This window comes from Labrus mixtus, chromosome 12, assembly GCF_963584025.1.
Source record: "Labrus mixtus chromosome 12, fLabMix1.1, whole genome shotgun sequence".
NCBI lineage: Eukaryota > Metazoa > Chordata > Actinopteri > Labriformes > Labridae > Labrus > Labrus mixtus.
Window position 1 is genome coordinate 17,786,388 of NC_083623.1, and position 24,361 is coordinate 17,810,748.

The following is a 24,361-nucleotide window of genomic DNA, read 5'->3' on the forward strand; positions in this document are numbered from 1 at the left end:
AAGGATTAAACTCCTTCAATTAAGCTTTAATTAAGCGATTTGGCTAAGCAGGAGAAGTTAAATTTTTGCTTCCGAGGTCTTTTCAATGTCTGGTGGGACACGGTTAAGCTGTCATATAAGGGGGATTGTAACTACAAAGGAAATAAACCTGAATCTAAGAGTCGAGCAGGAATAATCGTGTAAATCATCTCGATATGCAGGGTCATAAAATAAAGCTTTCAAAAAAGGTAACATTCAAAACTACAGAAAAAAGACAGCTGTGATAACCTCTTTGTTGACCTCTTCTGCACACATGGGGAATAAAAGTAAAACACACACACACAAAAATCAAAACGTACTTTTTCATGTATTTGTTGATATTGATCTACATATGTTCGCAGCAAAAAGCACTTACACTCTCTAACCTTGTGTGTAGTTCACAGTTTAGACCACTAGGTGGAGTCGGTCACACAGCATCCCTGTCTGGAAAACGCGGAAGTACACAAATATTGTTCCACCCGAGATTCCGTAGAACAAACCTGCTACTCTCTTCTGGGACAATTATTTTCTTGCTTCTGTCACACTATAACTTAAGTCGGACAACTATTACAAGGTAAAATAATGGTTTTAATGTGAAAAGTCTAACCTATATGCACGGTGTATCGTTGTGACCCATGCTGTGACACCGGGACGCCTTCATCAGTCTGCTAGCTCCTGTAGCTAGTTTGTGAACTGCTAACCCTGCTAGCTAAGTTAATAACGGAGTTATCTGTTATCTGTCGGCTTCATCAACAACAAGCCACACTGGCTCTGGGCTTTAGAGTGGAAGATACATGTAGTTAACTCATTTGAAAAGCTTCTTATTTGGACAAATGTGAGGTACTCGCTGTCCTCTTGTAGAGCAGATAATAATCTTGTTTTGTCTGTGTGATGTTTGTGTGATGTTTGTGTGATGTCTGTGTGATGTTTGGACTAAAAGATGACTTACAGCCTGCGCGCATGACCAACACAGTATCCCATATTCAGCAGGTCACATTTGAGGTAATTATTGTTTGAATTAGACTTCCTCCAGCATCACACTATGTATGTAGCATGTTGGATTAACCAGTGTTATCCTTTTATTGTTGCTGAAGACAAATTCCTTGTGTGTGTGTGTGTGTGTGTGTGTGTGTGTGTGTGTGTAAGCAGCTGATTGTATTCTGCAGGTTCCACACAGGGCGACCCATGCTTTCTGATGAGCTTGACTCCAAACCAGAGGTACTTCTGTCATCATATCTTTACGCGCAGTCCTTATTGCAGGGGGAGACTTTGTTGTGACGTTAAATAAAACTCAAAACCATTACTGCACATGTTTTAAAAAAGTTGTGTCTCTTTCTTTCTGCTCAGCTGCTGGTGCAGTTTGTACAGAACGCGTCCATCCCTCTTGTGCAGGGTCTGGAGGACTCAGAGTCCAAACACTGTTGCCTGCCTCTGCTGGCCCCGGCTGAGAGCACACTGTGCAGCCCGCTCGAGCTCACAGGTCAGCAGCTAAATACCATCAGTGGTGTTCAGAGTTGAGTTGTTTTCAGGGTTACTATATGCCGCATTGTACCACTGGTGATTCAGCTGTTGTTTAGTTATATAACTGTCTCCTTTATTGTTGCGACATAGCGTATAGTTGTAGTTTAACAGCTGTCCCTCAGGACACCTCCATAGCCTAAATGACATACAAGTGCACTTCAGAACCCTTGTTGTTCACACCACATAGGGAGTTTGCAATTTCCACTGAAAGACTATCCTATTTGCTTTAATATTCATATCTGTTCATATAACATGAGAAACTGTGGAGCTTAACATCGCAACGTTTTAAATGTCTGCATTGAAGATACACCCAGTGCCAAACAGTTTCTGAATCTTTTTTTCTTCGTCTTCAAATGATGAAATATATGTAATGTGTTTGAAATAACTATGTAGTAACTACATCAAATAATAAAAGAGGTAAATAAATGTGAAAGCTGTTATTTGTAGTGATGAAAATATTATCACCTGAATCTGTAGCTCCCCTCATCTTTATGGCGCTCTATAGACCGTTTAAGTTTTTCTTTTTATTTATTAGTTTGGCACACAAATCAAATATTTTCTTAATTCTCATTTCTCGAATAGCTTATTTAAGTTTTCAGTGAAGTAATTTTTAAATCCAATCTTCAGTGTCTGCTCAGCACCCAACAGCTGACCAGCAGAAATGTGGAGCATTAAGCAGCCACACTGAATTTGACTGACTGGACTGAGTTTATCATGACAGCCAGTGAGATAACGTTCAGTTTCAAATGTTCAACATGAGTAAAGAAGTGAGATTGTTACTTCTATAACAGTTAAACATATGCTGATATGTTAATATTGTGATCACAACTTGTTATAACTTCCCCCCAAGCGATTATAATAAATAGTGATAAAATCAGATATATGAGGTTTTACAATTGTTTTCCGATATTATTTCTATTTGCATCTGGATCTTGTTTTGCATGATAATGCATACATGAACGACAGTTGTGAGATAGAGTTGCATCTTTTTTATGTCAAGATCAGTTGTCTTTTACTAGACTAGAATAGATCTTTTATTGTCATTTCTAGAAAAACAACTAAAACCAGTTTAGCAGCTCCTGTCAGTGGCAGCACATACAGACAGACAGAGAAATTAATATTGAAAAGATAAAAGACATGAAAACAAAAGTCAAACACACTGAAGTCTAAAAAAATAAAAAGCTCTAAGAAAGAAAGTGCATAGCAGGTGTTCGGTTCAGTACTCGGTAAACAGTGTAGGGCAGTAATGAATGAAGTGCTGGTGCTGTGATTATTTGTTTGAGGGGGTCGGGGGGGCGCACGCAGCAGCTAGTGTCAGCAGTCTACTAAACAATAAATATGGAGGAAAATGCCCATCTAGTAATTTTAAATCAAGTTTTAAAACATCTCTGGATACCTGAAGTTTGTTGTTTATGTAATGCAGTTTTCCCACAGTATCTGTGTATATATTCTGTCGTCACAACTTCTCCGTAACCTTTATGTTAGAAACTTATGTGTTGAACTGCTTTCTTCCCTGTGTTAATAAAATAGTCTTACAAGATCTGACTCTGCTATGGAAAGAACACTTTTTAAGTGAAATTATAACCCGTAAGAACAAAACACCAGCGGCTTCAGCTATTCAAGAGACACGGCATCCATAACTTACCATAAATACTTAATGTGTTATATATATATATATATATAATGATGAGTTTTATCACAGATAGGTTGATATTCTTAAGTGCTTTTTGTGCATCCTTGAAGCAACTGTACATATTTTATAGCAGCCAGTGTAAAACAAAGCTGGGTTGGTTTGGGTATTTATTTTAATTTGAGATTGAAACTCTTCATTTTCTCCTCAGATGGAGGCCTTAGCCATGATCCTCAGAGTTCTCCCTCACTGTCAGAGTTTGGAGGCGTGTCGGAGCGAGGCCCATTGGTGGTCCAGACACACTCTCATCCACAGGCCTCACCCAGTCCCCCACCCATCCTCCACGACCTGCAGCAGTCGGACAGCCCTTCATATGTCCTGCTCAACCTTGCCAAAGGTAAAAGAACTAACCAACCTTTAACTATTCACATAAACACATTCTTGAATTTACACCCACCATGCACAAATGTGGTGCTAACTTCAGTAAGACAAACTCCTCCTGTCTGCAACATTTAATCAACCAGTGATCAGCTTTTTCAACATTCGTTACGATCAATCAAAGCTTCATTCCTGTAAGATGACTCACTTCCTGATTTCAAACATTGTTTCAGAAGGCTGAGAAGTTTCACATTAAAACTTTAAATCTGTTTTTTTGTATGCACTTTGTGTCTCGCACGGCTCCTGATTCTACACGGAGAGCTAAAAAGAAATGGGGTGACACATTTTCATGAAGAAAACTGTGAATTATTTTGGCTGGAAGAAATGATCCTTGGCAGGCACATTCTCTTGGTTCATCAGCCCTTGGCAGCAGAGCCAGAAAATTAATTTTGGTCCCTTGACATGCACCTTTTGTGCAGCGCTGTGTTCAGTCTGTGACTCAGTGAGCGATGTGACAGATAGAAAAGACTTTCAGAAGGCAGAATCACTTTCTGCCTTTTGTTACTTTGAATTCAAATCTTGAATAAAGGGGGATTGTGTTGTTTTCAGTGGGTGTACGTGTCTGTTTGCCAGCAGCCTCTTAGCCATTCAGAGTAAAACATCAACCCAAACTGCTGAGTGTGATTGGTGAATAATAATGAATTCAGGGACATGACCTTAATGGACTTGGATCATTGATGATCCTGCAGACTTCTGCGATGGCCTTGAGTTCCCCTGTTTCACAATGATTGTCCTTCTGCCTTTTCTTCCCCGGCAGGCATCACAGCTTCCTCTGAGTCGCTGATCTTCGCCGCAGATGGCCCCGGTGAGGATGATGATGAGGTGGTCTCATCAGGGGACTATGGGATGGATGTCAGCGCTCCCTGGTATCTGCGAGTACAGGAGCTGGCACATGACAGCCTGATTGCCGCCACACGGGCGCAGCTTGCGAGAGATGCAAAGGCCAGCCAGGACGCCAGAGCGGCAAGTGTCAGTAACGGTAAAGTGACTTTGTATTTATAAGTGCAAGCAGTAATGGCCTGAAAAGTAAGTTAGACGGAAGAAATGCTTTGAAGGATGTGGGCCGTGTTAGTTGTATGTGCTTCAAAGCTAGCAGTCTGTGATGGTTAAGACTAAAAAAAGAGAGAATTAAATAGAAATGAGGCTCGTGTGCAGGAGGCAGCACATTTTAGTGTGAGATAACATCAGCTGGTCTACTTACGGCAGGCATCAAAGACAGAAAGAAGAGAAATGAGGTCAGCAGTGAGATGAAAATGTGGTGTAATCAGCACTGACTGAAACTGTGTTCAGCACTCCTGATCAGAAGTCTCTCAATCAAAATGAATTTGTTGCTTTGTCTTCATAGATTTACAAATCTGTCTGCAAATATCCAGCATGGTTGTCAGCGCTCCATTATCGTGAAACATTGATCGCGCTTAAGTACCTTTCGGTGTGCCATGTCTCTGATGATTTAATGTGCGTTTAGTAATGTGACTAATGCAGGCTCCAGAGACGGAGAGAGAGAGAGAGAGAGAGAGAGAGAGTATGAGGCAGCAGTTAGCAGAGAGATGCAGGTTAGACGACAGGACAAGATGCGTACAGGTGATAAAACAAGACATCAGGAAAATGTCACATGAAGGATATTAAATCATCTGATGTTGATGTTTGACATTTTGGGAAATGTGTTATTAGGTTTTTTAGAGAACAGTTAAATGACACCACTCTCATGTCTGTGTGCTAAATATGAAGCTACCCACAGTCTTAGTTTAGCACAAATACCTGAAATGGAGGAATAAAGCTGGCATGGAAACACAATCAAAGCTATTGAAACACTAGAGTGGCACCGTTATTGGTAAATTCTATGAATACGAAATGCTATAAATATGTTTACAAACCCTTCTTTTACTGTCAGCAGTTGTCTACTATGGATTCTCATCTCGCTAAAATGTCCTTCTCATCTGTTGCCCTCTCAGTTCAACGTTACATTTAATCTCCCCCCTCACTGTACAGCTCCCCTCTCTGATCTGAACTGCAGACATTCCTTTGCTGTTGACCCTCACCAGGAGTCTGCGCTGCATCACACCACATTTTAACTCTCCTCCACAGGCGACCAGTTAGATTTCACCCATGACATTCAGGGCGCCGTGTCTCCTAGCTACGTCTCTGATCTTTGAACTCCCTCTGAGCCAAATTGCAGCCGGAGGTCCAGGTTAGAAAAGTGAAAGGGGAGTGAATTTTATTCCCATCATTACCAGCTCCCAGACTATCTCATGCACACCCGGATCTTTTGTTCGGGATCTTCGACTTCAATTCTGCTTTATTGCGTTTGTAGTTTCTTCTTCGCTTATTGGTGGAAATGTTTAGGTTTGTGAGAAAATAATGTTTTGGGTTATTATGCTTTGCAATACAAGTTTCCTTTCTCAATAATGCTGTTTGGGTTTGTAATCAGTTATGTACATTAAAAGATTGTTTTCATATTATTATTTCATATTATGAATACTTTTGCAAATGCACACAAAGCACAGTGAACATATCCCCATCTCCCACTTCCCCCCCCCCCCCAAAAAAAACAAAAAAAACCAGACATGTGTATCTGGTAACGTTTTGTATTTCTAAGTGAATGTGTGAGACAAAGGGAACAAAGTAATAAGTAGAAAAAAGGGGAACATAAAATGAAAGAAAAACAAGAAAAAGCTAATTTGGATCCCACGCTTGACATTCTTATTCTTTAAACTGCCTTGAGGGTCTAAAGTTCTCCAGAAGAGGTCTCAACACATTTTTAAAAGTGGTGTTACAGCCAGAGACTAAGCAGTGGTTTTTTTTAGCTTTAAGGAGATATTATTATTTTATATACTGGCAAAGCTTAATTCCCTCAGATTGCACAAGAAGCAGTGCTCTGGTATTGGATGTTACAGGCAGTGGGATGAATCCAGTTGCAGGTCCCACAGTTCTTGGAACATAAAAGAGTAATTGTTTTAATACAGATATTATGCTAATGATGGTGTGATGGTTGGGCAGTTTTCCTGAAATAAGATAAAGACACAGCAGTACACTGCCCTGCTGTCACTATCAAAATATATCTTTCACAACAGCCTCAGAAATAGTTCTGCACTTTGTCTTTGTGGCCTTTTATCTCAGATGTTTTGTGATGTACAAATGTCTTTTTACATCACATCTGGCAGCTGTTGACTTATAATTTAAATTTACTGTGGGCCTGATTCACACAGCACACTTGTAGAGTAAAATGCACCCCAAACTGTGCCACAGAGCAAACAGCATCACTGTGCTCTGGTGCTGCATGCACTTGTTTAACTGATCCATTATGCAGTCTTTGGGGTAAGATTGTCCCCCTTTCTATGCAAATGAGCCTTAAAGCAAAAAACTGTCATCCACAAATAAATGGGCTAACAGACAGATAGACTGAAAAAAATAACTTATTTTAATTAATTACTTACTAACAAGTATTTAAATTACTTATTCTTAAAATACTCTTTTAAATGATCTGTAAATAAAGTTTGAAAGTATTCCATTAAAATCACTTGAATCATTATATTAAAGGGTTAAATCCATCCAGGGCTGTCAGAGAATCAACCACAGCACATACAGGCACACTTTAACATGTGTGAAGAAGAGTCTGACCTATTGTTGGGCTTGTCCAGTGACTATCCGTATCGGCTAATTTTAGCGCAGAAATGCGCCGATTTTATGAGAATTTTTTACAAGTCAAATAGTATTTAATTTGAGTTTTCATTGTGTTACACTAGCAGTTCTCTTTCTAGCTGTCACCAGCAGAGGGTGCTATATGGACTACAACAAACATTACCACTCTCCAGAATGTCAAGCGGTGATGCACGTACATGCCCAGTTACTTTTCAGTGGAGTGACCGTCTTGTCTACATTATACTGTGTACATCTTTTACACAAGTGTTTGAGAACTGAATTTGAGGGATCAACACAATAAATGTGTCTATCTGTCTATCTGTCTATCTATCTCTACAGATCGAACATTGATCTTAGAAAGATATAAGCCCATATATCTGTATCAATTTTTTTCCTTCCCCAATATCGGTATCTGCACCAAAAATCCCACATCTGTCTGGCCCTGGTATGAAGTGTCTTGGCTATTGTGCAGGAGAGCGATAAGTAGGTTTTTATTAAAATCTGGACAAGCTACTTTGCTGGCTTTGTCGTCGAAGGAGGCTTGTTGTATAAACATATGAACTTGCACTTCATCTATTGAATCTGGATTTAAACCGGTCAGAAGTGGCCCCTCTCGTTTCACTTCATCATCCGTTGACTGAAGTGCTTCACAGGGTAAAAAGGTCAAATATGTATGTTTTGTATATGGCAAAATTGAGCCCCGTCAGCAGGAGAGCGCAGCTTCGCGCAGTAGAAAGATGCTGACAGCTCATCTCCACATGCAGATGCTATCCAGGAACAAACTTTTCGGAGCAGGACAACTTTACAGGCATGAGCATCATGAGCACAATATGCTTTGTTAACTGGACCCTGAGACGAAGCAGATAGCGAGCTGGAGCATTTTATGCACCATTCATGGAGCTCTTAGTGCCACAGTCCAGTCTTGGACAAAACACGGTTTAGGTCCTTTTCCCAACGTGCTTTAGAAAGTTGATTAGGTGTTTCCTTTCCTTTGGCAAAAGAGATCATTATGGGTTTCAGCCTGACAGGTGATCCCCCCTTACCTGCTCCACATTTGTTTTGCCCTCTTTAAGCTTGTCTAAGATCGAGGCAAGAAATGGTTCAAAGGAAAGAAGGCAACGTATTTCTGGATCCGATCTTGTATGTCTTTTATCAGGTTCACCAAGACAATGATGTTATATTTTAGCACAATGTAAGATATATAGTGTTCTTGGGAGCTGCTGTGGCAGTAAAGACAGGGCCTGAAGTAATGAGCACATTGGTAAATGAGAAGTCTGCAGCAGGCTGTAACTGATTTCAGTGTGGGACTAAAAGCTCCTCTATCTGAGCCGCTGTAATAGCTGCCCTCCCACCAACTCGCATTAGATTAGACAAGTTTCTTTCAGCAGTGGGGTATCAGTTATGGCTGCATTACTGCAGAGACGCTGTAAGCAAAATTGGACCTGTTAACAGTGTTCAAAGTGGGGAGTCTGAGCAGGTAAAAAGCAAGTGATTGTGTTCAGTTTCGGGTTGTTTTCTTCTGGCAGCAGTTGTTCAGCAGGTCTCAGTCTCTACCCAGTGATTAGATTTTTATACGGCCGGGCTCCAGAGGCCGACCACCTGGCAACTCCTGGATTGTTTTCTGCACAACCCCGCTCACTTTCCTCTTCCTGTTGCCTAGGTGACCACACGCACAGTTTGATAGCAGAGGGGGACAAGCGAGAGCTCCCGCCTCGGACCAGCCGCCCCCTCTCCAAGCAGATCCTCCGCTGTTCGTTTGAGGGATGCTGCAGGACTTTCACCTGGCCGGCTCATCTGAAATACCACCTCAAAACACACAGGTAACACGTCACACACACATTTAACACATCACACACACATGCACAGCAGTTGAAGATAATGGCTGCAGGCAGCAGTTCCTACAAGTTGCTGCTGCCATCAATATTCAACCATGTGCAAAGCCTAGCTAATGTGGATACATTTACCAAATTGAAAAATAATAGTACAAGCTTGCAGGCTAATACAGCCATTACACACTGTCACTTTTAAATGTAATATGAGCAATCGAACCAAACTGTTAAGGGAAAATCAAAGCCATTATTACCTGTAAAACATACGGTAAGTATGAAGGTTGTTATTATTCCCAGAATACCAAACATTAAATACAACAGAAGGAGTCCTGTATAGCATTTCAATCTGTGTTAAAAATGCCCCAAAATAAACAAACAAGAATAGTTGCTTTGGTATTTCAGAAGATGTGGCTATATCATTCTATGTTATATTACTTCAGAGGCATTAACTGTACAACTCTGGAGAAATCTGAGTAAATAGTGATTAAATATGTTATCCTCAGGCTTCTGAGACTAGGTGTCGGAGCGGAGCTGTACAGATGTTTCACAGCTGAGTGATCACAGTGTTTCCACAGGTTTTTAACTTGAAAGCTCTCTGCCTCTCTGGAAGAATCACAGCTGAAACTTACAAAGAACTGTACGCTCGTGCATCAGGTGTTGTCTTCACACCAGTGCAGGAAATCTTCTTGTGGTTGCCCCGTCTGACCTCGAGGTGGGCTCTAAATGAATCTTGTGTGCGGGGAGGCGCTGAGGCTCGTTTGTCTGCTTTTCTCACAGGAACGACCGAATGTTCAGGTGTGGCGCGGAGGGATGCGGGAAGAGCTTCTACGTGCTGCAGAGGCTGCAAGTTCACATGAGGACCCACAACGGCGAGAAGCCCTTCATCTGCAAGGAGAAGAACTGCGGCAAGAAGTTCACCACTGCTGGGAACCTGAAGAACCACAGACGCACGCACACAGGTGGGGAGCGGGAGACACATGCATATAAAAGCACCAACATGCTGGAAGCAATAACTGAGTCAGACCATTAGACCGCGCTCATTTAATGCTTGGAAGGTGCAGTCAAGGTGGAGATGTGAAGAGTCAGCAGCACTGGCGCCTCCGATTCACTGCTGCATTCGAGTATCAGTCCTCTGTCATGTTTTATTTAAGGTGACATTAATATTTCTGATAGACAGTCTGCGTCTTCTTTCTAGGGACTCTTCAGCAGATCAACTAAATAGTGTTTATATCTACCCACAAGTCTGGAAGAACTGCTCTCTATGAGCTATTATATCAACTTAATTGAATGTAAAGTCTTTCCGATATGGATACTGCTATCACAAATGTCAAAATAAATTCTCTTCTTTCAACACATTCTTCTGAGCTGCTCCAAAACAGCACACAACCTTGAAACTGCTACAAACGGCGTAGAGCCAGCAGACATTGTCAAATTAGTCATTGTAAGCAGGCTGACAGTAACTTGGCAATAATCACCCTGAAAAACCCCGACAGTAAAATAACATGCGTACAGTATGCAAAGGCTGAAACTAGTGTTATCATACAGGGTGAAAGCACAGACCTACAGATGGTAAAACTCAGGGCTGCACAATCACTTGCAAGTCAATTTTGATGTAATCATGCACAATATAAACAAAATACTGCCTTTATCACATACATTAAGTGTAATGTACATCCACTGAGTCACATCTGCAAGACAACAATTGACCTATCAGATGAAGAGCATGATTCTTGGACCATGCACTCACACCATCGTAGCTCTAACTAACAGTCAGCTGCAGTGTTATCACACATCACAGAACTTCCTCATACCTTGCACTCAGGTGTAACAATAATCATATGTATCTTTTTATTAGCTTACTTGAATCATATTCATACCCTGTGTCAGCCGTTTCACAAATTCAGGTCTTTGAGTTGGTATCAGAAAAGAAAAATAAATGGTATAGAAACATTTGAAGATGGATTAGATTTTTTTTAATATTATATAATTTAGTTTGCATCAAATTAGGTCAGCTGTCACTGTGGGTAAAATAAACAGGAAAAGAGCTGCGTTCAACACCTCCAGACTGCTTTGAGCTGTTTAAATCCATTTTCCCATATTCTCATCCAATAATTGAATGCGTGCAGTTCTGCAAAGTAATGCTTTGTATATTTGTAAATCTTTGTAAAATGGAGTTCTGTGTGTGTGTGCGTGCGTGTGTGTGTGTGCTTGTGCTCGTGTGTTTTGGGGGGTGGGCGGCTGCTTCCAGGAGAGAAGCCTTTTCTGTGTGAAGCAGATGGATGTGGGCGATCCTTTGCAGAGTATTCCAGTCTGAGGAAACACATGCTCGTTCATTCTGGTGAGTGGAACAGAGTTTACAGGTGGAACGTCCCAGCGCTGTTCTTTTTTTAATTAGCGCCCTCCAAAATCCACTGTATCCTGTTTTGCCTTGACGAGATGCATGCTGCACCAGTTCAAAGCAGGATCACATCATTTCACATCTCTTTATGTTTGTTGTCCGTCGTGTCCCAGGCGAGAAGCCTCATCACTGTGGGATTTGTGGGAAGACGTTCTCTCAGTCGGGCAGCAGGAACGTCCACATGAGGAAGAGGCACGGAGAGGAGGGGCTCAGCACTGAAAGCAGAGAAACAGGTCTTTCTCACTGGCATTATTATTTTCCTTCAAACACACACACACACACTAACAAACACACACCCTGTGCAGGAGGCGGTAATGCTAATCCATGGATTATGCAGCTCCAAGCAGCACATACATTTCAAAAAGTGCACAGAGAAAGTGTTGGTTTAAGTTACATTTAGGAACATTACTTGAATAATGAATGCCTTTTTAGCATTTCAAAATTAATCATGAAGATTTTTATTCTTCAGGCTTAATAGCTGAATCGTTTCAGATGGCTCATATCTCTAGAAGAACAGAGATAGCAGAGCTGTGCTGCAGATAGAGGCCTGTCGGGCGTCTTGTGATGGGGTCAGATTTGTCTGTAATCACCAAATTAAAACGGCACAATAACTAAAACTCATGTCTTCAAGCTCCTTTTGCCGTCAACGAACAAATTACTCTGATAAATGAGTGGGCGTTTGTGTAAATCCACCCACTGCAGCTGTGGAGAAATGCACCACTGTTCACTCCTGCCTCTATTCTCAGTATCGGCTCCAGTACCGCTTCAGAATAAAAGCATCTCTCAATGAGCTCTGTATGTTCAAACATAGCGTCTAATTGTACAAAATCGGCTTAAATTAGGTTGTCTTCTTGGCATGAAACATGAGAGCAGACAGAGTGTTTTCCTCCTTGTCACATTTGTGTAGCAGTGGGAAGCACGGCAGCTGAATCACCACGGAGGAAACGGCTGCCAAAGCTCTAATTATAAACAGCAGATTTATTCGGGTCAGCCTCCCCAAAGACGCTGGTCTTTTGTAAAAAAACGGAGCAAAAAGAAAGATGTAGCTTCACAACAGAGGGGGAGACTCTGTGTTATTTATACCAGATGAATTATTAAATCGACTTTGTTGGAATAAGGACAGTCCTAAAAACAACCCCAAGAAAAGGCGTCAAAAGGTAACTTTAAAAGTTGGAAGTAATGAGAAGATTTCACTTTGGAACACTGATGTCTCAGACGAGTGTTTATCCTAAAACAGGGTTCATGAAAAGAATGAAAAGTATAGTGGATTATTGTTGTTTTCAGGGCTGGATGAGTATAAAACAGAGTACCGTGTACTTGTGAACTTCTGAGAAGTTGATCATACAAGCAGAGTGTTTGTCATGGTGTTTGAAGCAGGTCAACATTGTTGCCAACATGTGTAGTGTGTAACTTAGCACACTGTCCTATTTAAAGCTGCGTCTGCGGTGCCTGAAAACTAACCGAATCTATACATGTGTCTGAGAGAGGTACAATACAGAATGATACTGAACCTGTATCAGACTATAACTGGATATTGGTGAGTACACCAGTCAATTAAGTCACTACAATGTTTATTTAAAGAACTTTGATCGGCTAACACCAAAGTCGGTGAATCACTATTTTAGTTTAGTTTTTAAGAGCCCAGACAAACAGCGAAATAATTAATTAAATATTTATTTAATATGATATGATATGGAAAAATTAACCAGGGAGAAAAATGTAACCTTTATTTTCAGAGTAAGAAATCCAACAGACAAGAAAATAATGACATGTGATATATGGAAAAATAAAGAAGGGATAATGATCTCAAATGAATTTAGTTTGATCAGGAAAAGTAATAGAGTTAGCAGCAGTTTGTTTACTTCCTCTGTGGCCAGAGATTATTGATCATTACATCACCTTTACAACATGAGCGTGGACTGCACAGCCACTAAACAAGAAACAAGGAGACATTTCAAATGTCAAGCCTGGAAGCCCATTATGAACATGACGGTATGATTACTCTTATCAAATAAAAAATCTACAGACATGTTTGGAAATGTGTGTGTAGACTATTATTGAAGTTTGAAAAGTAAAGGAACACACAATGTCATACCTTGACTTTTCATGTTGCTCAGCTGGAAAAATAAAAAGCAAACGTTTGTTGTCTGTTTGTGTCCGACAGGTGAGGCTCTCACACAAAGCAGCCTGCTGGAGGCAGATGGCGAAAATGGAGATGATATGGTCACCATGACAACAGCTGTGGAGCCCATGAACCTCCACCACGCTATGCTGAGATCACCAGGTAAGATATGACGTCTCACAGCCCAATCACCCCGCTGTACACTGTGTTAATGTTAATGTCAGAAGTGCTGACGAGCTGCTGTCTTTCTCTCTGATGTTTCTTTTATTTCTTTTTTTGTAATTGTGCTGGTGTTCTTTGTGTAGCCACTTCTTTTCAAGCAGCTTTTGTGTGTTTTCATGACTTTGAGATGTTTTCCTGTAAGCAAACAAACTAACCAATCAGAGAGCAGCTGTCAGATCTTTCATACTGTACCTCTGCTTTGCTTACGTTGCCTTAAAAACTCTTTTCAGATTTTAAACAAACAACCTGTCGGTACCTCAATCTTAAACTTCTCACTCGTGTAAGAAAAAATGGTGTCGTCTAGATTTCAGGTTTATCGCAAAGATGTAATTTTGCAAGAAGAAAAAGGGACAAAAATCTTCTAAAAGTGTTGCCAACCAGTTCAGTGATGACACATCTCTGCACGGAGAAAACCTCAGCCTGCTAGTAGATTCAGGATGAACCGTAGTGATTCTGCTAAATGTAACACCTGCTTCCCTGCCGTTGGCACATAAATACATATGTTTGGGTATTGTGATGCTATTTATACTCTCTGGATGTTTCTCTCCCATCTGTCGCCTCTTTCTCTCTTTGTTGTAGTCCTGCTGTTTGCTCCAGAAACACCTAGCTGATTACATTACAGATAGAAGTCACTAAAAACACCTTGACTGTAACATATATGATCATATTTTACAATTGGAGGGCTCAACACTGTGAAGCTTCATTATTTGAATTCTGCTACACTGTCGGTCTCTAGCTGTCAAAATGACACAGCCTCAGGTTTCTAAATTTAACTCTTATGGTTGTACAATGTATCTATCCTCTCCAACAAACACAGGATAACCACGTTTAGGGGATTACTTTTTTAATAGTAAAGTCTCTTGAATTATAAGTTCATTTCCTTGGCTTACATTCCCATTTCTTTTTGTCCGACTGGATTTTCTGTGATCTAAACTTCAAAGAAATATCGACAACTTCTGCCAAACACCAGAGAGCTGCAGCGCTAAATGAAAATGGGGGTCACAATTAGAATATTATTACCTCATATTGCAATTTACGGTAATAAGGTATTTATGTAACAGGCAGCACCGCAAAAAAAAGCGACCAAAGTTCAGTCAACACTTTTAACAGTTTCAACAAATAAAAACACAAAACTTAGGTTCTGCTTTGTTGTGTGTCCCTTTGTTGTAAGAAAGGCCTACAGTTCCATTTTTAGTCAATATTTAAATTGGTTATTTTACTTTGTTGCATATTTAAAAAGAGCTTATAGCATTTATCTGTTGATTTTAACTCTGAGATTTTTCCCCCTCTAATCTGCATTTCATAGTCGATATGCAACCCCTCATCCACTCCCTTGGTGTTTTACTCTGAATGTTTTTATAGGCTCATTAAAGGGATCATTGAATGTCCTTCTGTTTTTATTAAATTGGCCTGTCAGCATTAAAACAATGAAGTATAACCAGGTGAGAGCATTCAGAAACTCAAGGACAAATGTCATTTTAGCGTTTTGTCCTCTCATCACGGACGTAGCTTAGCATTCTGAACATATACTGTAAGATTGACAGGTGACTCACTGTTTGTCATATTTCATGCTCACAGTTGGCTTCTCTTTACCTCCTCTCCTTTGTGTCCCACCCTCCAGGCTCCGCAGACTCAGTGGTAGTTCTCTCACAGCCACATGAATTGGTGACCATGACGACCGAAGGCCATGCATATGGAGAAGATGTGGTGGCGCTGCTGTAGGCTGCCATCATATTATACACATACACTGCCATTTTCTGCAGAACTACACTGTCAGTCAGAGAGGACTAAATGTAGACTTGTATTTGTAAATAGAATAATCAAGGACTTTAACACCTGTAGATATCTGTAATTAGCAACGGATGATGGTTTTATTTTGAAAAGTGAGAAATGGCGACGCTTGTACAAACAACATTTTTCCTGAAGTTTTTGAACTCAAATACTCCCAAAGAAAAACTGAGACGGGTTTAAAAGTTTATGAAAATATATTATGACCACGCATTGTTCCAAGAAACATCATTGTAAACAAGTCTGAAGTTGAAACGTAGTGATGATATTCTCTGATAGAAACTGAGTCCTGCCAGAGCTGATTAAGTTGACGGTCAAATTGAAATGCACCAGGAAAGAGAATACTTTATTATCTGTATCACTGATAAGAAAACCTGTTACAGCTCAGTATATCACACTGCTGCATGTAAACACTGGTCACAACCACACACAGAAACTTCCATCTGAAACAAAATGCCCAAAGCTGCTTGACTCAGCGTGAGCGTGGTATTGGTTAACTTCTTCCACTCTCAAGTGTGGACCTCCAGCGCTCCACTTGTTCTCTGAGTAAGGCACACATTGCTCATTTACAGCTCAATGTATTAACACTTGAGAATAATTGCTTTTTAAATGAAATGATAAATTACACATGAGGTTAGACAAAAATAAACAGCAGATGTCTGGGGCTGGTAGATAAGGCAGTGCCCACTATGAGCAGTGTTTGTTCCTCCTCCTCCTCCTCCATCTCCTCCTCCTCCTCCTCCTCCTCCTCCTCCTCAGTGGATCTTCAGGTTGTGGAAGTGATCCAATGTGGCGCCTAAAGCCCAGCTTGCCTCCACGTTGTTCACTTTCTTGGTCAACTAGAGGGGGGGGAAACCCAACACCAAATCACTGAAATGCCTTTTGTATTTATTGAATTAAAAAAATAACAATGTTTGTGTCTTTTATGATTATTTATTTTATTTTATTTTTTCTCATTTTTGTACAAAGTCGGGGACTCATTCTTTTCAGGAGATTTTGTAGTGCTACCTTAATTAAAAAGTACATTTTGTGTTTTCTTAAATGTCACATTTTTAGTCTCATCATCGATAATCTATTTAAATCATAGAAACAAATACTGAATGGAGGCTATTTTAAATGCACTCGTATTTAAATAAGAGTTCATAGCTTTTGATTCCTAAATTTTGAACTGAACAACACAACTTCATATGTGAGAAGTTAATTTTACAATAATTAACAACCATGTAAAATGAGCTTTACTTTGTATTGCCTCTGTTAATCACATGTTGTGAGTTCTGCCTCACCTGCAGCACGGTGCTCTCCTTGAAACCAAACCCGTCCTTGAGCAGACAAGTGATGTAGGTCATGTCCATGCAGAGGAAAGAACTGATGGGAGGGTTCTTGGTCATCTTATTGCACACTAGGCAGACAGAGGGGGAGTTGTGACTGTTAGGATGGGTAATCAGTCATCTGTATTCTGCTGAGAGGCTGAGGGCAGGATTTCAGAAAGCAGCGAGGACACTCGTCCAGACAGTTGAGATGCGCACTGTGTCTCAAGTACATAGAGCTGCAGATCTGTCATTGTTACCATGCATTGCTTCTCACCCTCTTTAGCTCTCTTCTTGAAGTGTCTGACCTCCAGCAACCCTCCTTGGACCCCATCTGCAACATGGGAGGGGGGGGATTTGGGTCATTTTCTTACATTTAAATGCTATACCTATCATTACGAGAGAAGATCTACATTTACATTCCCTTAATACTAATAACAGAGCAGGTGCCCTTTCAGACTGGCAGAGGATAGCAATTTCTCTAATACCTGCACACCTACAACTCGTCAAATCCACAGAGACAGGTGCTGATGACTCAAATTGTCCTGCCTGTGTCTGGCACTGGGATGGGTAATAACATCCTGCTGGGTCTGTATAATTATGTAAGGTGTGTGTGTGTGTGTGAGAGTGTGCTCACCGATAAGGCCTGCATCCACCGCTCTGTCAAAGTAATAGGAGAACGCGTAGAAGACGCTGCTGTCTTCCAGCTCGTAGGGCTGATGAATAATCCCCTTCACCACCTTGAGTACCTCCTGATAACAGAGCTTGTATCCTGAATAACCTGGAGAGAAAACAGAGACAGCCGTGTGAATTATGCATCTTTCACTGGAACAACATGAAATGATGTGTAATACCGCTAAGTCCATTTTAATGGGCTTTAAAAGCTTTACTACGGATGTTTGGCTGCTATCACACAAGTTGGGAGTTCTGTGTTTGCTCAAATGTGTCATTCTGATTCCCTCTGTGTGTTTGTAGTGTAAGGTTAAACCCATCACAATGAACTTCAAAGGGATTTTTAAAATTGTTTATTCCCACACCAATAGCTCTGAATTGTCTAAACTCACTTACAATACATCAACAGGATCTTACCATCTGGGTGCCCGCTGACTTGATAGGTCAGCCCTCCAAAAGTCCATTTGTCCCTGAACTTCTTTGGCAGGCAGGAACTTTTGAAAACCCGCCACTCCAACCCTGTGAGAGCAGAAACATGACTCATTTAATTTTCTGACTGACTCAACTGCTTCACTAATGGTTACTGTGGTCTGAGAATGTCTCAAGAACGGGGACCAACTCGATTTCCCCTGAAGCCCTTCAGTGATTCATCACAGGGTTTGGGTTGAATTGTTTAGTGGACAGAAAAGACTTCCTACGATAACAAGTTTAACCCCCTTCTACTGAGTGTTTGGAGGAAGATGCAGGCAGGATAGAGTGCTTGGAGAACTGACTCAATGTTTTGTCTCCATCAGGGACACACACACACACAATGAACAACTCTGACCCACAGCTAATGGCGACAGGCCACCTTTTCATCATGTAAGCACAGTACCTTCTGCACCCAGAGCGCCTAGTGTGGCCAGTCGCGCTGCCATCAGACCATTTCCAAGGTAACTGGATGGAGGACAATAAGATTGTCAAACAGTTAAAAGAGTGAACAGGAACAGACTGGGTATGTAACAAGTAAGTCATATTGTAATTAGGCCAAACAAATGGTCAGCCTATTATTCACATCCCAATGACTAATCAGATAATAGATGCTGTCCTAATTAAAAAAACAGACCAGATCAAGTTGAAAAGTTTCAACATGAATTTCTGCATTACTGCTGTGACAAGTCGGTAGAGGAAGCTACTTAAAAATAAAAATAAATCCTTTTGAATAGAAACAACTGATGTGGTCACAAGTAGTAAACCTGTAATATGACACATACCACTAAATCTGTTACCTGTGGGTGTACAGTTCAAATGTTGAGTTGAAGATGTCCAATCTGCCAATGTAATCATCAACAGGAACACTTCCGATGGTTTTCTGAGGTGGAAGAAGAAAGAAATAGTGAATAACAAGTTTTTGTAATTTGTACGTAGATCTGCAAACAAACACCTTACCCTGAGATTTGGCAGGAAAGTGATTTGAGTGGATCCTCCTCCCAGATCCAAGATCCCCACTGTCTTCTTCGTTTGTGCTTTCAGGTGACCTAAAAAACATTCCACACTTTAATCCAGCAGCCACAACAGAGCGGAGCTAATCAGTTACACCTAAGATGTTATCTTCAAAAGGCCAGTTTGATACAGAATGTGCAAGTCGAAAAAGAACAAGAAATCCCAACACTGAGTCTGATAAATATCACAGCTTTTCCCTTTGGGCTACATAATCATTTTGATCATCGTTAGCCTGTATTTGTGAACCAGGGTCTATAATAAGACACTGAGAAATCCAGGCACTAAATTACATTTGGATGTAGTTGTAGTTGAGCTCTGAAAATACAACAGAGTCAGGAAAGATATATTGTCTTCTTTATTGCAGACAGCCCAGATATGAGTATACAGCACTCACCTGTCAGAAAGTTGACAGATATCCAAGCCAGGACTCCTTCATAAAAGAGATAAGCAAACAGAGATACAACATTACAGCTGAAATGTCGTTTCATTTCAGAAAAATTAATGACAAATTTTCGTTTTCATTTACTGTTGACGGCATACACATAAACGAAGATCTGCGAACACTTGAGTTAGAGCAAGATACCTGAAAACAAGGTTGAAATGCTGACAAATCACTGACACTGCAGCACAACAGACAAAAACAAATTGTCTGCACATAACCACAGCCTCTAAAGCCTCAACACCTTGGAGTTGAAGAGTGAGTTCCTTTTCCTAAGAGTCATCATAAACGACAGAGATAATCTCCTGTAATTAAGTTAAATGTTTAGTAAACACAGATTCATCATATAAATTACACCCCACTCTTTAAGTAGGGCAGAGGAATCTCTGATGCCACCTCTAAAGCGCTGCGCAGAGAACATGAGTGGCTGTGATTACTGACGAAAGTGTTGCTTGTCAGGGCAGAGGGTGGGCAGACGTTACCTTCATTGGTGCCGTTCATTATGCTGACGCTGTTGTCTGGGACCAAAAAAGGAGATTCATCAAACACATGTTGAACCTAGAGAGGGAGAAGAAGAGAGGGAGCAGAGGGAGAGAGAAAGGGGGAGCAGCAGAGAAATGGCCTTAATGTCATCTACTGTAATGGTAGCTCATCCAGAGGTGCCCTCCGCTTGAAGGGATTAATTAATCCCCTCAGGGGGATTAATAAAGTATCACTTATCTTCCAAGGTGCCCCAGGGCCATCCATTACTATCTTATCCTTTCCACTCTAAGCTCCCACCACTCTGATAACAATACTCTTCCTCTTGTGTCTGTCATACTATCTGCCATAGCAGAAGAAATGTTCCTTTCTTTCTGCTGGCTCCTTCTATGGATAAGAGGTTGCACACTCCTTTCAGAGTGTCAGACAATGTAGCGCCTAACAACTCCCCGAATACATTTTTTTTTTGCAGAGCTCCCAACAGTATGTCTTGTCTCAGTACCTCTGCACTGTTTTTTTACCTGCTCCAGCAGAGCCTGGGCCTTCTCTGCGGCCAGCAGCCTGAGTCCAGCTGTGGCTCTGAGCACCACTGGAGTCCTCTTCCATTCCAGACGAGGCACAGTCTTCTTGGCCACCTTCAGCAGCATCCTCACCGTGTGTGCGGCCTTTAAAAACAGTACGACACAGCACTGCTCAGCACTGACAACAGGGTGACTGGTAAGAGCCGTGAAAACAGTGTTACATATCAGTCACTTGTTTGTCACTTTGCTCTTCTCACTTCCTACCTACTTTCATTAGTGAAATGTGATTCCCCGCTGAGGGAGGCTATCAGCAGCCTTTCTGAATACAATGGAGAGCCAGCAGACCTTTCCTTTCAGCTCAATATCATTGATTAGATTTGAAAATGAACTCACCATTTCAGGGGAGTCAGCATACCCAGACAACCCCGGCTTTATAGAATGGAACATCTCATTGTCCAAAAGTGGCAGCTCCGCTAAAAGATACAAGATCCACCCACATCAAATATGCAGCAAGCTATTTAAAGCATTAAGACACTTAAATCTGCTTAGCATACACACATAGACTATATCCACTTATTCAAAAATTAGGCATGTTGACTCTGTCAAAATAGGATTATTACTTAAAAAGTGAAGGAATTCAAGGATAACCTCTATCCCCTGCGGTTAAAGCGAGCAGGTTTACAGAACTCAAGCTGAAGTAATGAAAAAAAGACAGCTTCTTACCCAACTGTAAAATCTTTTTATATCTTTATAGTATTTGACTAAAAGTGCAAATACAATGTCCGACACTGCATTAACACACATCATTTAACCTGCCTCTCACCCTGCATGCTGATATAATAATGTGATTAAAAGAGCATAAAGTAGCAGGTCAGAGTACTACCAGCTATTACCTGAGTCACCCTGGATGAATGTGTACACATGAATGCGTGTCCCTGTGCTTCCTGCATCAAACATCACTGCATAGAAGATCCTGCTATGGTTTGCAGGTCGGCTGAGGCTGGGAAGGATGCTCCCGATGCTGTTTGTCAAATCCAGGAGAGAGGTCTTGACCTGGGCTTGGCTCAGGTCTATAATAGCCAGCAGGACCAGGAGTGGAATTAGTACGGAGAGCTTCATCTTCATTCTGGAGAAACAGCAGAAACACAACAGACTCTAGTTACAGGACTGTGTCACTATAAATGTATTGAAAAATCAACTGTAACGATTGCTGGCTTGTAATGGGAGATGTTGGATGACTTCATGACAAGCAAAGAAGAGTCAGAGGTAATAGAGATATGTACACCAGGGTTTCTAACCAGGGTTTCTAACCACTCCCTGTCAGACTTCCCAGCCAACCACACACAGACGTATCCCGAAATCAACTCTTGAACCTGCTGAGTCAACTCCTGTGACTCCTGGACGCTTTAGAAAACATCACACTTTCAACATGTTGGACTTAAATTGGTGAGCCTTAATCCTTTGATCTTGATGTTGAATCAATACATGGCAACTCGAGCGTGTCTCTACATCTCTCTACAAAACTCAGATAAGAAATGTGAGGAATGATGATGTCTTCAAAGCCCCAGTGAGACGCTGCTGTGTTGGAGAACCCTGCAGAGAAAATGTCAACCTTATGCTAACAGAAAATACAGACACTAAAAGCAGTTTCTCTTGAGGAATTTGACTGCCTGCAGAACCCAATTTGAGTTTCAAATTCAGTAATTTCACTTGCACGATTGCCTGGAGCAAGATAGAAAAATGAATAGGAGGGTGTAATGGAATCGTGACTTACAGATAAAAGTTCTTTCTAAAAGCTGGGCGTCCTGACTCTGGTCCCTTACACCTTTATTATTTATTCTCTCACTGAAGTTGTTAAGAACTAAAGTGTCAGTCTGGATGTTTGCTCATTTAAAGCTGCGTTCTGCTTAGAAAGTCACAAAATAAACCCGTCTTCAGAAATGTACAGCTCAAGCTACGTGGTTGAGACAATGACAAATGTTTTGGGAGATTAGATGCAATCATAGACGTGCCCAAACAATATCATCAAATGAGGCATCACGCTCTTTGTATACTCAGCAGCTAGAAGCGCAGATATAAACAAAAAAGTCATGGCAGTTAGTTTGTACATATAGGATCATTTCATCAAAATGAGGTTAATCTGTTGGCTAGAGTGGACAAAGTGCTCTGAGTGGTCTATGGACCTGAGTCCGCTTTTGAGAAAAATAAAGAAAAAACCTGCATGATTCACTTACTTGACCTTAAATCAAGTCAAGTTTGTGCATTTTTTCTTGCCTGTTGTTTCCTAAAAAGCTTAATATCCACGGCAGACAGTAAACACATTCAACTGAGACTCAGCAAAATGAACAAACACTTAAATAGATGTATATCTCCGTTTAATTTCAATAATACCAAGCCTTTCAAAGTTTCAAATACCATCGCTGTGCCTACAGGTGTCTTAAATACCATCAATTTCGTTTTTTCACAAGGCTCAATAAAATCACATTAGCTACAGGTACATCTAATCGCATCTGTTTAGAATTTTTAATCAAAACATGAGCGCGGGGATGCTTGATCTCTCTGTCAGGCTCACTTTGTGGCTTGCCCGTCAATAGACAGTTTATAACCAAGAAAATCTTTCTTTTACTGTGGCGTTAACAGAAATAAATAAGCAAATTTTTGCATAAAAATATAAAGCAGCCGTTTCCAATGCACTGATGCATTGGATACAGCCATAGACTAAGGCTGGGTGATATGGACCAAAACTCATGTCTCGATATTGTTTAGCTGAATGGCGATACTCGATATATATCAATATGTATTTTATTAACAGTGAAAACACATGGAAAAATAAACTACCCGTTTGTGAATTTAAAAAGTAATATTATAAAATAAAAATGTTCCTTAAATACAATAAAAGAGAGAGAGAGGAGGAGCAGGGTTAAAGAGGGACAGACAGTCATCATCAGTGAGATGAGAAAAAGGTGACCTGGCACCTCTATGATGTTATTTTAATGCAACTTAAACTATATTGATATTAACGATATTGTCTTACCCTTTATCTTGTTTGAAAATATATCAATATATCTTAAAAACTCGATATATTTTCCAGCCCTACCATAGATAGTAAATATGACAGCTGCCAATCAAAAGGGGCGGGACATGTTTGGTTATTAAAGCAGACAGACATGTAAAATAACTGGCCTACATGAAGTGAACTAGAGTCCACAATCTCTTGAAACATCACTTATATTAGACTATGTAATCTCTTGAAACATCACTTATATTAGACTATGTATTTAAAACGACATGACTCGAGTTATGAATGTTAACGTAACTAAATCGTGGCTGTCGGTGTTACCGTCAGGTCACCTGTCGTGTGTTTATAAAGACCTACAGGTCATGTTAACTGGTGAACTGTGTCCTCCTGACTTTAGACAGCTAAATTTGACGTCAGTAAAATACATTTTAAAAGTTTGGGTTACGTTTAAGGTTATTCAAAAGTTGCTTGGCGTCACCCTAAACTATTGTGTCAACAGCTAGCATAAATGCTGCGTGGGAGAAAGCTAGCCGGTGAAGTTTAAACATCTCGATACATCCGGTTCATCAAAGGAGCAGAAGTGAGCACAAGACTTGAAAAACACTCCAAAACGATTAAAAAAGCACGACGAAAACAATCTTTTCAAGCGTCTAGGAGTGTTGATGATGAAAACAGTCCAGGCTCACCATGATGTCCGACTAGCTGCAGCTGACTCCTCGTGACGTAATCCGCGTTGTGGTAAAGTTATTGAGCGTCGCTCACTCACCAACACATGACAGAATAAAACAATGAATGAACATGCAAATAGAACAATATGCTTATTCTGTTATCAGTAG

At 40.7% G+C, this 24,361-nt stretch overlaps 2 protein-coding genes across 5 annotated transcripts; one reads left to right on the forward strand and one right to left on the reverse strand.

Moving 5' to 3' along the window:
- The first annotated feature begins 464 nt into the window (after positions 1-464).
- znf410 (zinc finger protein 410) lies at positions 465-16,518 on the forward strand. Of its 4 annotated transcripts, none has more exons than XM_061052405.1 (12): positions 465-592; positions 959-1,020; positions 1,168-1,236; positions 1,366-1,531; positions 3,381-3,566; positions 4,365-4,586; positions 8,907-9,066; positions 9,853-10,034; positions 11,324-11,413; positions 11,587-11,706; positions 13,638-13,757; positions 15,439-16,518. In XM_061052405.1, the coding sequence occupies exons 2-12, from the start codon at positions 979-981 to the stop codon at positions 15,537-15,539; spliced, it is 1,458 nt and encodes a 485-aa protein (XP_060908388.1). In that variant the 5' UTR covers positions 465-592; positions 959-978; the 3' UTR covers positions 15,540-16,518. The 4 variants fall into 4 exon arrangements, with proteins under 4 accessions (XP_060908388.1, XP_060908389.1, XP_060908390.1 ...); XM_061052406.1 differs by having other exon boundaries at positions 1,366-1,498; XM_061052407.1 differs by having other exon boundaries at positions 1,185-1,236.
- Positions 15,784-24,257, reverse strand: LOC132985177 (ectonucleoside triphosphate diphosphohydrolase 5-like). Its single transcript, XM_061052409.1, has 14 exons — positions 24,212-24,257; positions 21,400-21,632; positions 20,900-20,979; positions 20,507-20,650; positions 19,988-20,063; positions 19,461-19,496; positions 19,013-19,101; positions 18,853-18,935; positions 18,459-18,520; positions 18,002-18,103; positions 17,550-17,693; positions 17,190-17,246; positions 16,889-17,004; positions 15,784-16,444 (listed from the first exon to the last, which is right to left on the reverse strand). The coding sequence occupies exons 2-14, from the start codon at positions 21,629-21,631 to the stop codon at positions 16,361-16,363; spliced, it is 1,305 nt and encodes a 434-aa protein (XP_060908392.1). The 5' UTR covers position 21,632; positions 24,212-24,257; the 3' UTR covers positions 15,784-16,360.
- Positions 24,258-24,361: the final 104 nt, after the last annotated feature.

Coding starts and splice junctions, on each gene's coding strand:
- LOC132985177 (XM_061052409.1), bottom strand. CDS start 21,631: ATGAAGATGAAGCTCTCCGTACTAATTCCACTCCTGGTCCTGCTGGCT. Junction 19,102..19,460: donor ATCTGTCAACTTTCTGACAG/GTGAGTGCTGTA, acceptor AATGTTTTTTAG/GTCACCTGAAAGCACAAACG. Junction 17,694..18,001: donor AGTCAGCGGGCACCCAGATG/GTAAGATCCTGT, acceptor TTTTCTCTCCAG/GTTATTCAGGATACAAGCTC.
- znf410 (XM_061052405.1), top strand. CDS start 979: ATGACCAACACAGTATCCCATATTCAGCAGGTCACATTTGAG. Junction 11,707..13,637: donor CACTGAAAGCAGAGAAACAG/GTCTTTCTCACT, acceptor TGTGTCCGACAG/GTGAGGCTCTCACACAAAGC. Junction 13,758..15,438: donor CGCTATGCTGAGATCACCAG/GTAAGATATGAC, acceptor CCCACCCTCCAG/GCTCCGCAGACTCAGTGGTA.